The following is a 15,646-nucleotide window of genomic DNA, read 5'->3' as shown; positions in this document are numbered from 1 at the left end:
TTTATAGTTAATTTTAATGAGAACAATTTAGTATTAGTATCCTTAATTGTTCATTTAAATTACAGTATAGGGAAATCATTTCAAATTGATAATAATTTCATAGGACTTCAGACTCTTGAGTCATACTTAGCTCCCCAGCTTGCTAGCTATGTGACATTAGTTGTTTGAATTCTGTACTCGTTTTCTCATCCATGAAGTGGGTTTACTAATGGTACCTTCTTAGTAATTTAACTATAAAGTTAAATAGATCAGATAATTACATCAAAAATGTGTATTGAGGGCTTCCTTGGTGGCGCAGTGGTTGATGGTCCACCTGCCGATGCAAGGGACACGGGTTCGTGCCCCAGTCCAGGGGATCCCGCGTGCCGCGGATTGGCTGGGCCCGTGAGCCATGGCTGCTGAGCCTGCGCGTCTGGCCTGTGCTCCGCAACGGGAGAGGCCCATGTACCGCATAAAAATAAATAAATAAAAATTGTGTATTGAATGGCAGTCAGTAGGCTCCAGAATGTTAGCTAAGAGATACCGCGAATTTATGTATCTGGTTCTTTTCTAGAATTCATAATGCACTTAAAGGAATCCCAGATGATCGAGATGGGTTGTTCGATACTATCCAGCGCTCTAAGAATCACTATCAAAAAAGAGCATACCAGTGTATAAAATGTATGGTAGCTCTCTTTAGCAGTTGTCCAGTTGCTTACCAAATATTACAGGTGAGAATTTTTTCTTATAATTTTGAAACAATCTGAATCATAATAAGGGGTGCTTTGTAAGAAAAGAATCATGAAAGTTTGGCGTCAGCATTTTAAGCTAACATAAAAATTATTCCAAATTCTTTCATAAACAATTTTATTTTCTTTTCAAGGGTAATGGAGATCTTAAAAGAAAGTGGACCTGGGCAGTGGAATGGCTTGGAGATGAACTTGAAAGAAGACCATACACTGGCAATCCTCAATACACTTACAATAATTGGTCTCCTCCAGTGCAAAGCAATGAAACATCAAATGGTTATTTCTTAGAGAGATCACATAGTGCTAGGATGACACTGGCAAAAGCTTGTGAACTCTGTCCAGAAGAGGTAAAAAAAAAACCACTAATGGGCAGCAGATAAAAATGGAAGAAAGAGAAGTAATTTTTTATAGGCCAGTGGTAAAAAATTTTGTCATGCAGTTTTATTGGCTTTAACGTTTAGTTTTGGTTGTTCTCAAGTAGTCAAAGAAGCATGCTGACTCCTTTGTTAGAGTTAATTTGGAGAAATTTCTGTGAAATTGTCTGAAACTCATATATCTAGGTAAATCAAACTTTTTCTCTAATTGTGAATTATCTGCAGTAAATGAAAACATGTTAAACAGGTCAGCTTTACGGATTTGAAAAAAATTTATTCCTAAAGAATAAAAATAAATTTAAAGTTGCTTTATAATCACATTCTTAATCTCTTTTAAATATTTTACTATTAGGAGCCCGATGACCAAGATGCCCCAGATGAGCATGAATCATCTCCACCAGAAGATGCGCCATTATATCCTCATTCATCTGGATCTCACTATCAACAGGTAAACAGGAGTTTGCTTCTTTTCATTATCCCCCAAATTTTTGTGCTTTACTTAAAAATTATTTACTTATTTTTCTTACATATTCTGTAACTTACTACCTGTGACTGTAAAGTAGTAAAGGGACTATCTAGAATAACTTTGACAAGAAGAAGAGTGGTTGGAGTGGGGTCATGTAATAGCATGTTTTGACTAACCTGGTAGTATTTTCTTTCTCTACTAGGCAGCCCTCTTGAACTAAAAGCTGTAGTATTTAATAAAAATGTGTGATTTATTAACATAAAATTAATAACTATTGAAATAATATTAAGAATAGAAGTGTCTTGGTTACTTCTATGCAATGTTAAGTTGCAATAAGAATGTCTTTTAAAATTAACAGTTTGATTGACTTCAGTAGATGGAAAGAAAGAATGATAACTGATGAAAAAGTTTTATCTGAAGAAACTTTCATTCAAAAACAAGTTTCTGGAAAGATTGTCCTCAATTAAACCATAAACGAGACTAATTCACATCTTAAGTCAGTGGTTCCAAAATTTAATGTCCCTCAGATCACCTGAAGGCACTTGTTAAAATCAGAGATTGCTGAGTCCCACCCCAAGGAAAAAGGACTCATGTCTACTTTTAGACAGACTTTACACCATGATTTTTTATTTTAATTTGAAAAGTCTGACATGCTGATCTGTTTCACCTTCTCAGAATAATCATGTGCATGGACAGCCGTATACAGGGCCAGCAGCACATCACTTGAACAACCATCAGAAAACTAGCCAACGACCACAAGAAAATTATGAAGGCAATGAAGAAGTATCCTCATCTCAAATGAAGGATCAGTGAAATTCCCATAATTAACTGGTTCCTTTAAGACCAGGCACTTAGGCCTTACAGTCCAAACTTCTATATTTGGCTAGTATTTACAACTAGAGAAATTGTTCAGCATGGAGTGGAGAGTTGATTCATTGTCTCATCTGCAGAAATTTGCTGTCAGTATGTGAGCCACCTGCAGGAGAAAGTGTATAATGTTTTGTAATAAATGGCTGATAGCAATATGTAAATGGCAGAGGTGTATATAATATATTAATGTTTGACTGTTAATTCTTAGGCAAGAAAATTTTTTTGATGAATGTCAGAGTTCTACAAAAAAATAATTTTTTCTGTTTGCTGCATTTGGCAACCAGTATGTTCAGCTTTGTGGCAATTGGATCAAATCCTTTACCAGAATAAAGAAGAAAAAAGGTAACATTGAAAGAGGCCATTCATGTCAATCACACCAGTAGCTTTGTGTTAACTCTTGTTACTGGAGCCATGTAAGGCTTTGAATTACATGGAAGATATCTGAAAATTGATGATGTAATAACACTGTTTCTGCATATTTTTCATTACCTTTTTATTCTGGTAATACATTAATCACTTTAGAGCTGTAGTAATGCTATAACATTTAGCTTGGCTTCACACTAAGTTTGTGTAGCCAGTGAGGACACATTTACCTCAATGACAGCAGTTTCCTCAAAGTGACAGCTGTATTGCCCAGAGCTTTTATTTCTTATACCAAGAATAAATAAAACAAGGGGAGATGTGACAAACAAGCAGTTTTTGGTTACATATATTTTCTTCATATTTAATGTTTGACAGTTCAGTCTCTTTGGTGGTATACAGAATGTGAAAATATTGATAATAAGAATTTTAAGATTTTAAAATAAATATGTAAAATTTTGCCATACCAGAATGTGGGGAGCGTAAGAGAAGACTGTATTTGGCGCATTTGTTTTGTTTTTTGGTATAGTTTATTAGGTGAACCTTCTAAAATTTTGCTTCAACTGCAGCCTGATGAAGTGGACATCATCAGGGTTCCACAGTAGTTTGAAATACCATTGTACCAAGATGTCTGGATGATTTTCTTGTCAATCACTATTTTACTTGAGAGCAAGATTATCCCAGTTTCTTTTCCATTCCAAAATTCTTATTGTTGTGAGTTTAATTAAATAATAAATTTCAAGTTAGTTAATATAATTCTGAAGTACTATTTTAGAATAAAAATTTGTTTCAGCATTCCAGGAAACTTGTGAGTAAATACCATATTTAAAAAAGAATTGGTGGGCTTCCCTGGTGGCACAGTGGTTGAGAGACCGCCTGCCGATGCAGGGGACTCGGGTTCGTGCCTCCGGTCCGGGAGGATCCCACATGCCGCGGAGCGGCTGGGCCCGTGAGCCATGGCCACTGAGCCTGTGCATGCCGAGCCTGTGCTCCACAGCGGGACAGGCCACAATGGTGAGAGGCCCGCATACCGCAAAAAAAAAAGAATTGGTAACTTTTGAATGTGCATAATATTTTGGAACCTATCTAAAAACCAAATATCCCTGCAAGCAAATACAGCCCATCCGATACTACTTAAATATTTTGCTGTTTTGTTTTATAGAAATTATTTTGCTGAATTCACACAAATAGAATTTGATTTAAGAAGACTTCTGTCCTGTGTTGTGTTTTTGTTTGTTGTTCCTCTTTTGTTTTCTTTTTACAGACTACAATAAAATTAATTTTTTGTATAGCATGCCTTGACATGCACTGAATTTAGCATTTCAGACACGTTGAGTTTTTATTTTTAAAATGGTTTGCTTTTTGCCCTTTACCATACAGGAATTACAGAAAAGAAAAACAAGTATTGTTAATTTTTAAATTTCCTAAAGTAAGTAGTCTTGTGCTTTGGGCATATTTCTGTGGTCAGTCTTTGTTATTTACAGTAGTTATGTTAGAAGGAGTTGCCATGAGCACTGAGTTAACGAATACTGATGTACGGGAAGTACTGGGTTAGGACCCTGCAAGCCTCTGGTTGTACTTTTGAACCCATCAATACATAATCTTCTTTTATGTGTGTTTCTGTTCAAAGATACTTTATTTAATATATATTTTTGATATTGAACTCAAGGGCAGCAGAACTATAAGATTCACATCTGAATGATGCTTATTGAAAACATAAGTTCTCACAGTGACACGGACCTCTTGTGTTTAAGAACACTACACAGCACTTAAAACACTTGGGGTCTATTTTAAATAGCAAAATCATAACCAAAAATCAGAAAAAAAGAATAGAATGTGCCACTCAATACCCCGAAAATGACGCCTTTTTTATAGTATGGCAGGGGAAATATAAAGGCAAATCGTGACCCGCCTTTATCTGGGAACATTAATATCAGATGCATAAACATTTTTGCTGCTCTGTGATGACTGAATAGCCACAGGACTATTGATTTTTTTAAAAATTTATTTATTTTATTTATTTATTTTTGGCTGCTATGGGTCTTCGCTGTAGCAGAAAGTGCGTAGGCTTTCTCTAGTTGTGGCGAGCAGGGGCTACTCTTTGTTGGGGTGCATGGGCTTCTCATTGCTGTGGCTTCTCTTGTTTTGGAGCATGGGCTCTAGGCGCGCAGGCTTCAGTAGTTGTCGTTGTCAGGCTCTAGAGTGCAGGCTCAGTAGTTGTGGTGCATGGACTTAGCTGCTCTGCAGCATGTGGGATCTTCCGGACCAGGGCTCAAACCCGTGTCCCCTGCAGTGGCAGGTGGATTCCCAACCACTGTGCTACCAGGGAAGCCCAGGAGTATTGATTTTGAGGTTATAAATAAATTTTATTGAGTAGGCAAATTATAAATTTGAAATATAGAATCTACAAATAAGGAAAGTTGAGTGTATTTGTAAGAATTAACAAAACAAGTTTGATGGTACTTTAATTGAATTGATAGGAAATTTTTTTTACAAGAGGGCTCTAGCTGGAATTGTACAAAGAAGAAATAATATGATTAAAAGAGAAGGTACTTATTTCCACTACTCCATATAGGTACTATTATATATATATAATCAATGTATTCTAGGTTTTCTGTAACCTTAGGAAATTTAAGATAGCCAGAGAGATCCTACTTTTAACTTTTTAATTATAATACATCTGCCTTTTATCAGGTAAGTTTGTCGGTTACTTGCTCCAACTGCCAAGGGCTGGGGTAGCCAGTGCTGCTTCAGGGAATTTTGAAGGGAAGATCCTCAGGACACATGGTCCCGGCAGCTGCTAGGGACTTGCCCCAATATCGCCTGACCAGGACCAGCTAGCCACAGGCAGCGAGGCTCCTGGCTGGCTAAGCCAAATTTGTTACAGGCCAATAAATCAGGAGACAAGGTGTTGAGCCAAAGAATGCAACTTTATTTGGAAAGCCGGCAGACCAAGAACATGGAGAACTAGGGTCCCTGAAACACCATATTGGGATCTGGATGCCAGTTTCTTCTATAGCACAGAGAGGGAGAGGAGGTGAGGAAGTAAAGTAAAAAAGCCATTTGTCGGGCTTCCCTGGTGGCGCAGTGGTTGAGAGTCTGCCTGCCGATGCAGGGGACGTGGGTTCATGCCCCAGTCCGGGAAGATCCCACATGCTGCGGAGCGGCTGGGCCCGTGAGCCATGGCCGCTGGGCCTGCCTGTCGGAGCCTGTGTGGAGCCTGTGCTCCGCAACAGGAGAGGCCCCAATAGTGAGACGCCCGCAAAATAAGAGGGGATGTGTTAATTTCTTCTTTTCTGCAGCCATTCACAGGTGAGCAGGGTCAGAGTGTCTCTCTGTGAGCTGAACAAAGGCACTTTAATATTCAGGCAGAGGGATAGAGATCCCTAAGGCAGGATGCTTACAGCTATAGACAATGATTATAACAAAAGCAAACGAAAAGTAAAAGAAACAGATCCAACATGGAGTCAGAATTGACTCTTCCCTGTTACAGTAGCTGCTGTGTTTTTGTACATCAGGACATCAGTAATGAATTAAATACATATGGAACATTACAGTTAGGATCACCGTGAGAGTTTCTCAAAAGACAGTCCTAGGGAAATCAAAATTAGGATTGGAATTATACATAACTTCTGGAATTCCTAACATGTTCATGATATAGAATAAAACATGCCTCCATGTGGAAGTTTATTATAAACGAATTCTTTCAGACTTGCTCATTTGATGCTTAAAATTGGGGCATGATCTCTAATCATCCTCAAATTAACCTGTTCATTATGAGACCATTTTAGTCATTGACATTGTAGAAGCATATTTTTTATATAAATTTATTTTTATTTATTTATTTTTACTGTGTTGGATCTTCGTTGCTGTGCACAGGCTTTCTCTAGTTATGGCAAGGGGGGCTACTCTTCGTTGTGGTGCGCGGGCTTCTCATTGCGGTGGCTTCTCTTGTTGCAGAGCACGGGCTCTAGGCACACAGGCTTCAGTTGTTGCAGTACGCAGGCTCAGTAGTTGTGGCTTGTGGGCTCTGGTGCAGCCTCAGTAGTTGTGGCGCACGGGATTAATTGCTCCGCAGTATGTGGGATCTTCCCAGACCAGGGCTCGAACCCATGTCCTCGGCGTCGGCAGGCGGATTCTTAACCACTGTGCCAATAGGGAAGTCCTAGAATGGTATTTAAGAGACAAGAGGAAAATTCAATCCATTACTAGTTACTATGGGTAACTAGTGTTTGGTGTCCCTGTGATCTTCTTTCTGAGAAGCTTGTAGAATGGGCCTCATGATTGTCAGCGTACAAGGAAGAGAAAAGTATTTGTCCACTGGATTCCATTGTGAATTGGGCAAGTATCGGCCCTGGGTTATTAACTCCCTGGCATTTTCTTTTCGCATCAAACTGTGTTAGAATGCCAGAGAGGATTCTTCTAGCCCCCATTTAAAAGACCCATAGCCAGATTTAAAGATGTATAGTGCTCCCCTAATGATATGGTATTATCAGGTAGTATCTTTGGGAGGTGATTAGGTGATGAGAGTAGAGCCCTCTTGAATGGGAGAAGAAATGTAGGAAGAAATGTGAAAGAATCAGGTCCCTCTCCACTATGTGGGCACAGGATGGCAAGAAGGCATCCATCTGTAAATCAAGAATATGGCCTTCACCAATGCAGACCATGCTGGCACTGTGATCTCAGAGTTCCAGCCTCAAAAACTGTGAGAAATAAATGTCTATTGTTAAGTAATGCATTCTGTGTCATAGTAGGTTGAACTAAGACAGCTGTTATCTGGCAGAGGGATCACCAGAATATATATTCTGCTAGTTTAGCTTCAGTGTGATGATCCATAGACAGTGTGCTATTTTAAAACATTTTTCCTGCTATGCAAGTTAGTGTAAGGTCCCAAAAGCCTTTCTCTGTAGCCCTTTAGCTATAGTACATGTGACTCCTTTCCACTGGAACTTCAAGATAAAGTGTGCTTGGTCTCAGTCATTTTATGTTGAGTGAAGAAAACATTCATTAGGTTGCTCTCAGGGAGAAGTAAACCTGTAATCACTGCACTGTTTTCTGAGAGTGAAAATTGAGAGCTAAACAAATTATGTATTTTGTGTGTATATGTACATGCAGGACTCAAGTGCTTAGGTTTGCAGAGGTGGGGAGGACCCTTGCCACAGACAGCATTATCTAAACACAGAGGTCAACATGCAATTCTTAAGCAAATGACTCTCAAGAGGAACCTGAAAGAGAATGAAAGAAGCAGAAAGGGGAAACTAGAAAAAGCCAGCTGGGACATGGGTTCAGAAGGCTAGCCTCAGCTTGATCCAGGAGGAGCTTTGAAGTGTAAATTATACCTCACAAACTGTCTTGCCTTGCTTCAAGGGATAAGAACTTGAATACTCCTACATACTTAATCATTGCTTAGAGGATATAGGGGATCAGGGTTATATCGTTCCCAGAAACTTTCAGCTTAGTGAGTGTAATCACCAAGTGCAATCCTCTGTAGAAATTTACAGATGTGACTGATTAGCAGAGCCTTCAGCTTCTGTGTACAAGCACTGCAAACCAGTAAAAGCTATCCCAGGAGATCTAAGGGAGGCTTCACAAAGTATCCTTTCAGTCTCCCACCAGAGGTAAAGTATGAGTTAAATTTTCAATATACCACATAGAATTTGGGGGGTAAAATTAGGGACAGAATATCCAGGTCTCTGCAGAGTGTTTGTTTTGGCTGCGCTGGGTCTCAGTTGTGCCATGTGGGCTCTTCATTGAGGCATGCATGCAGGATCTAGTTCCCTGACCAGGGATCGAACCCTGGCCCCCTGCATTGGGAGCACGGAGTCCTAACCACAGGACCACCAGGAAATTTCCTGCAGAGTTCTTTAATGCCACGCTGAGAAATGCACATTTCACTGTTAGAGAAAGGGGTAAGTTGAGATGGATTCAGAGGAAGGTGCAAGAAAATAGTGAGGGGCTAGAAACATGTCATCAGATAAGGATCTTCGGGACTCAACTGCCAAGGATTGGGCTGTGTGTTAGGAGTATCTTAGGCGTGGGGATAAAAGTAAGTTTCTCATGGAATTGAGGCCCTCCCACAGGAGGCCCTCTTCTCAGCTCGCTCTTATTCTCCCAGCTTTCTGGTCTTCCCTCTCCCATGCCCTTCTTTTTACTCTCTTCCTCATATTCCAGTGTCACATTTTCTTTCCTCAATTTATCAGTAATCCAGTGTTTAAATTCTATCTATTGTGGACATGCAGTTCTGGGTACATCATTTATCCATCTCTTTTTCTCCAAAATAACCAACTCTCCTTTACCCCACAAGCGATACCCTGGAAACTTTTTTCTACTTTCTGTCTATGAATTTGACTACTCTACTCACCTCATATAAGTGGAATCCTACATTATTTGTCTTTTTGTGAAGGCCTTATTTCACTTACATAATGTCTTTAAGGTTCATCCATGCTGTAGCAAATTATAGGATTTCCTTTTCAGAGATGAAAAATATTCCATTGTATGAATATATCCCATTATGTGAACATATTACCCATTTATTTGTTGATGAATGGTTGAGTTGCCTTCCACCTTTTGGCTACTGTGAATAGTGCTGCTATGAACATGGGTGTGTAAATTACCTGAATTTCTGTTCAAGTCTCTGAAAAATCTCTTGAATATATACCCAGAACTGAAATTGCTAGATGGTATGGTAGTTGTTTAAATTTTTTGCAGGACTCTATTCTCTTTTCTTTCTTTCTATTTTTAAATTTATTTCTTTATTTTTGGCTGCGTTGGGTCTTCGTTGCTGTGTGTGGGCTTTTTGCAGTTGTGTCAACCGGGCTCTACTCTTTGTTGTGGTGCGCGGGCTTCTCATTGCTGTGGCTTATCTTGTTGCGGAGCACGGGCACTAGGTACGCGGGCTTTTGTACTTGTGGCACGCAGACTTCTGTACTCGTGGCACGTAGAATCTGTGAGCCACAACTACTGAGCCCATGAGCCACAACTACTGAGCCCGTGCACCTAGAGCCCATGCTCCACAGCAAGAGAAGCCACTGCAATTAGAAGCCCGCGCACCACAACCAAGAGCAGCCCCTGCTTGCCGCAACTAGAGAAAGCCCGCACGCAGCAACAAAGACCCAACACAGCCATAAATAAATAAATAAATTTATTTTTTAAAAAAAACAAAAATACAGAAGGGCTGTGGGAGCACAGGGAAGGGAAAGTGTGTGTGAATGTTGAAGACTTCGTAGGAATTTGAGGGGCAAGAACATAGCATCTTTTGTGGAGGGGAACAAAGTATACAGGTAGGAAAATGCTGAGTGTTCCAAGAAAAACTGAACAGTCCAGAACAGGTGATGTGAAACAGCAACGATGGTAGTAGATGTACCAGTTGGCGACAAGGTGGACAAGAGGGATGGCAAATGATCAGAGTATAGAAAAAAATTTAATCAGAGAGCTCCTTTGGAGCCAGATCTTGAATTATCTTGAATGTTGTGGGAGATATCAAAGGTTTTCTAGTAGTAATGTGGTACAAATGAGACAGAAGGGAAGGGGGCAGGGCACAATGCTTAAAGACTGATATAGCCTTTGAGGATACTACATAACTGGTTAGAACAGATTAGGCCCAAGATGGTGGAGGATTCGACTTCCAGGGGACCTTGAGCCTCATCATACACTCATTGTAATATATCAACATTTAAATGACACACCCACAGGCATCAGGATAGTTCTGAGGCCAACCATAAAAGGCCAAAAAGTAGGAGGTGGCCCAATTCCTGGAAATCCCTACCCCTTCCCCAAAATAGTTGGGATAATCCTCCGACTCCTTAGGCTATGAAATTACCCAGCCCATAAAAACTAACCATTGCATAATATGGGGCCTCTCTCACCTTTTGAGATATTTTGCATTCTGCTTATGAAATGTGTTATCTCCCAGGATTTCTCACCTTCTCAGATGCTATAGACTCTGCGTACAGAGTGTGTATCTCCCTAAATAAAGCTGCTTTTCCACATAGTTCTCAGGGCAGAGCCCTCTTGCCTGCCCGCTCGTATGTCTCACAATTATCCTATGCTAACAAATCTGCTTCTTGCTTATCACTTTGCTTCTCTGAATTCCTTCTGTGATGAGACATAAAGGACCTAAGCTTCAGTAAATATTGACACCAGGTGAGTGATTCTAATTAAAAGACCTTGGTTTCAAGTCCCAATCTGACTTCTGGCTGGATTTGAGTCCCATCTGAGCTGTGTGGTTTCACAATGAGCTTTGTGTTAAGAAAAAACTCTGCCAGAAATGTAAAGAGTGAGATAAAGGAGGTAGATATGAGTCAGAAAGAGCAATAAGGAGGTTCTCAGGAAATCAGGAACACTGTTGAGTAATGATGGAACTATTTTAAGAATATACACAAAAGGAACTCATAAACATTTATACTGTTTTAAAACAGTATATGGGGGTGGGAGGGAAGCTGCTCATTATAAATGTCAGGTTTAAATAAAGGCCTGAGCTAAACAATGAGACAAGGAGACTAACTTGATATTCATATGATGATAAAGGACGAAATTATTTGTGGCTAGTGGATATGAAATAAGCATAGTTTAAGAAAAAAACAGTACAAGGTTCTGAGGCTGGGTATTGGTGAAGATGAAGCTATCATCTGAGATAAGGACTAAAAGAGGAAGTAGCTTTGGAGAAAATGATAAATTTTGCTGGCACTGTTGAACTGAAAGTGTTTGAGCAACACTGGGCACAAGGCTAAATGATAAACTGTAAAAGTCCTGAAATTATTCTGCCTGTGCTTGAATTCCTCTGCTCAGCTGAAATCAAGCAGGACTGTATGTAACTCCTGGATACAAATCCTTTCCATGTCTGTTTCTTGTTTGTAGAAAATAGGCCTCAATCAGCCTCCTAGACCTTTCCTGAGCTCCAGGGCATAGATTCAAACACTTGCTAATCAGGGAAAGGAGTAAATGCAAAAACAAAGGTACAGGATAGGGCAGCGCCCTGGCTTCTCCTCAAGGGACATATGTAACAATATCTCTGAGTTCTTCTTCACCCAGATGGTGGATGGTAACTTCACACTGAGCACAATATTCCTGGAACATCACCCTGTTAACTTATACCACCAATCAGAAGAAAGTCACACACCCTGCAGCCCTCACCTCAAATTTTGCCTAAAACCATCAGGGAGTTTGGCATTTTTGAGCACAAGCTGCCTGTTCTCCTTTCTTGGTCCTGCAGGAAGACTTTCTCTGCTCCAAACTGCAGTGTTTCGGTTTATTTGGTCTCACTGTGCGCTGGGCACAGGAACTTTCTTCAGTAACAAAACCACCAATTTGCTCTGTGATGTAGAAAATGTTCTGGTAACTTTTCTGTCCATTTGTTTCCTTACCTGCAAAATGGGGAATCTTCTTTATAGTATCTTCTTTACAGATATATTATGAGAATGAGATGAGTGTATACATGTGAAACATTTAGAACAGTGCCTGGCAACACTTAATGCTGCATTTCCCTAATATATATTTCCTGGTTGGTTGTTCAGAACATTAGTATTGTCAGCATATGGGAAGAATTCACAGAAGATTCAGTCCTGCCTAAGTATACACTTCTGTATTTCTTAATAGAAAATGCTGTGCTGGATAATCTTAAGATGTCTAGGGACATTTTCAAAAACTTGAAAAAAATTTTAAAACCCTATAAATTCCTAATAACGAAGTAAAAAGTGTAAAGGAGTGAATTGTTTTTATAAAGTATCTGATTCTAAAATACAAGTGGGGACTTCCCTGGTGGTCCAGTGTTTAAGAATCTGCCTTCCAGTGCAGTGGATGCGGGTTCAATCCCTGGTCAGGGAACTAAGATCACAAATGCCACAGGGCAACTAAGCCCTTGCACCACAGCTGCTGAGCCTACAGGCCACAACTAGAGAGGCCAAGCACCACAACGAAAGATCCTGCTTGCTGCAACTAAGATCTGACACAACCAAATGAATAAATAAATATAAAGTAAGATAGGAGTGATACTCAGCCCTCATTTGTGAGGTTATAGCCTGTCTTCAAGTTCTACATCAGATGTCCCTGTTACCTATGATATAGCCTGGAATCCTGGAGGCTAGATGTGTAACCTCCCTTCACAGCACTCTGAAGATTTCCCATCTTCTTTATCAAGCCAAAACAGGTTCCTTGCCCCTTTCTCTCCAGTTTAGAGTGTTTCCCTGTTATTCATTTCTCTTAATAACAATTACTTATTTGCATAAACGAAGTCAAGAATTCACTGGGTCTCATGTTTTAAAATATTTTCAACAATACTAACAGTGGAGAAATTGCCCTGTGATATAATTTCAGTTTTGATTTTTCCATCTTTATGAAAAGTTAAGTGAATTCCATGCCAGGTCCTACTATTTGAGAATATAATTAGGTATAATTGCTTAAAATACTTCTAGTGTTATCGGTTTCAGATTTCACTCTCTGAGAATAAGGGTTTATAGCAATATTGCAGGTCAAATATCTATAATCACTGCCCATTCTTATATTCTTCTAATTGTCTTATCAGGCATTTGTATGTAATTTGCTTTAATCGGAAGTCACTACACCTTCCCACAAAATACAAGAAGACAGCACCCAAAGGTCAGTTACACTTTAAAATGTAAAGTGAGTCTCAACAGGAATCTGTTTTTTGTTTGCATACCTATTACTATGCTTCTGTTTACTGGGGAGTTCCTTCCTTTTTTGATTGTAATTAACATACTTAAAAGAAGTATCAATCTGTAGGGCAACAGTGAATTTCATTAAAGACAGATTTCTTCTTCTTGGGATACCTTTTACTATGCCTTTTCTTATAGCTAATATTCTGCATGGTTTTTGGTTGCTTGAGTCGTTTGTGTACATTATTTGCATCATTATCAATCCTTATAATCTTTATAATAATTATTTGTTATCCCTATCTCTTTCATGTCCCAATATCACGTCTATCTTAAGAGACTGGAATCACAGCGTAGTAAAAAAAAAAAAAATTGCAGAATTTTGAGTATAGACAGATGTTTTATCAGACTCCTTATTGTGACTGCATAAGACATGGTATACTCTTGTAATCAAAAATTCATTGGCTGCCACATCTGGGGAGTGCTAGGATTGTGATATGAAAAAAAAAAAGAGTAAATGTGAGAGTTGTGAATTAAGTTTTTTGGGGGGCAAAATGACGACTATAGCCCAGGAGACAGCATCTCAGATAGCTCTGAGAAACTGCTCCAAGGAGGTAGGGGGGATGCTCAGTATATATGTGATTTTGGTGAAGGGGGAGTATATGCAATCAAGCACATATTTTTGCAGAAGTTTGCTGCTAGTCTCATGAGGGTTACTGCTAGTCACGAGGAGCAGAGGTCACCATGAAGGATTTTAGTGATTTTCTAGATATGAGGAGATACAAGAATTGGGCTCATAAAGTCGTCTTCTGAAAATATCTAACTATCTGAAGGTCTGCTATCCTAGTTATTTTCTAGAGCACAGAGTACCTCATTCCTGATGTCCACCCTGAACTCCTTTCAGGGGGTGTTGAAGGTCAGCAGCTACAATAGATTGTGATTTAATCCTTATATAGGCAGATGGCAAGTGCCAATTTTTATTTGACAGTGACAGGTTTCTTCCTTTGGTAGACTCTTCCAGGGGAAGAGGCAGTTACAGTAGAACATGGTAAAATGTTAGAGTGGAAAATATTGCTTAATGGTAAAGTCACTTGAGAGGCTATGAAAAGGTGGTTCATTTAGCTGTCTCAGGTGTATTCTCTTTTGCAAAGTGAATATATTTTAACACAAAGATTTCTCTTTTGCTTCTCATTTTGATACTACTAATACATTGATTACCAAATCATCCTAATTGTTTGGAACTGAGTGTGTCTATGAGTTATAATTAATTGAAAATGGAAAACTACTATTTTTCTTTTCTTTTTTTTTGGCCGCGTTGGGTCTTAGTTGTGGCACTCGGGATCTTCATTGAGGCATGCAGGATCTTTCATTGTGGGCGTGGGCTCTTCGCGGCGGCGCGGGCTTTTCTCTAGTTCTGGAGTGCGTGTTTTCTCTCTGTAGTTTGCGGCATTCAGGCTCTCTACTTCAGGCACGTTGGCTTAGTTGCCCTGCGGCATGTGGGATCTTTGTTTCTTGGCCAAGGATTGAACCCGCATCCCCTGCATTGGAAGGTAGATTCTTTACCCTGGACCACCAGGGAAGTCCTGAAAACCGCTATTTTTCAAATCACTTTTAGGTGCATCAGTGACAGTACCTGCACTCCAGGACTACTCAAAAGTAAATCAATCCCAGACCCAGCAGTCACTAAATTCTGTTATCGCTAATTTGAACATACAGATAGAAGAGCTGCCAGAACTCATGGTTTCTGACTCTCAGCTTCATACTTGCCCTGGTCTACATGAAACAAAAAACTAAAAGGATACAACTCATAAAGTGCTCCATAATATGAATTCATAAATCTCAGAGTTGGACAAGACCCTAAAGATCATCAAACCTAATGTTTCTCAAGAGAGGATTGTGCAAATTTGTGTGAGCAGTGACTGGCAAAGGGTACTGGTATTTTAGTAGGCATGGGGGCCAGGCATGTTAGCTGTCCTGCAATGCAATGAAGAGTTCTTTTCACATGGTGAAAATCCTGTTGTCAGAACACTTCCTTACATATACAGTCACACCTTCATATCCTTGGGTTCTGCATCCTCTGATTCAATCACAGATCAAAAATATTTGGATAAAATTTTTTTTTCCAGAAAGTTCCAAAAAGCAAAAGTTGAATCTGTTGCACACTAGCAACTATTTACATAGTATTTACATTGTATTAGGCATTATAAGTAACCTTTAAATAATTTAAAATGAGTATGTGGG

The 15,646-nt window shown here is 39.5% G+C and overlaps 1 protein-coding gene across 4 annotated transcripts in view; it reads left to right on the top strand.

Annotated features, from left to right (window-relative positions):
* LOC309817740 (ubiquitin carboxyl-terminal hydrolase 9X-like) overlaps positions 1–4,376 on the top strand; it is a 145,741-nt gene extending 141,365 nt beyond the window's left edge. For all 4 annotated transcript variants that reach the window (XM_082647016.1, XM_082647018.1, XM_082647017.1 and 1 more), the window contains 4 exons: positions 554–710; positions 863–1,075; positions 1,455–1,550; positions 2,244–4,376. In XM_082647016.1, coding sequence (XP_082503142.1) covers positions 554–710; positions 863–1,075; positions 1,455–1,550; positions 2,244–2,381 — 604 coding nt within the window. In that variant the 3' untranslated portion in view covers positions 2,382–4,376. The remainder of the gene's footprint in view (positions 1–553; positions 711–862; positions 1,076–1,454; positions 1,551–2,243) is intronic.
* Positions 4,377–15,646: the final 11,270 nt, after the last annotated feature.

This window comes from Grampus griseus, assembly GCF_964374135.1.
Source record: "Grampus griseus genome assembly, chromosome: Y".
In the NCBI taxonomy this organism is placed as follows: domain Eukaryota; kingdom Metazoa; phylum Chordata; class Mammalia; order Artiodactyla; family Delphinidae; genus Grampus; species Grampus griseus.
This window is presented reverse-complemented; position numbering and strand designations above follow the sequence as displayed.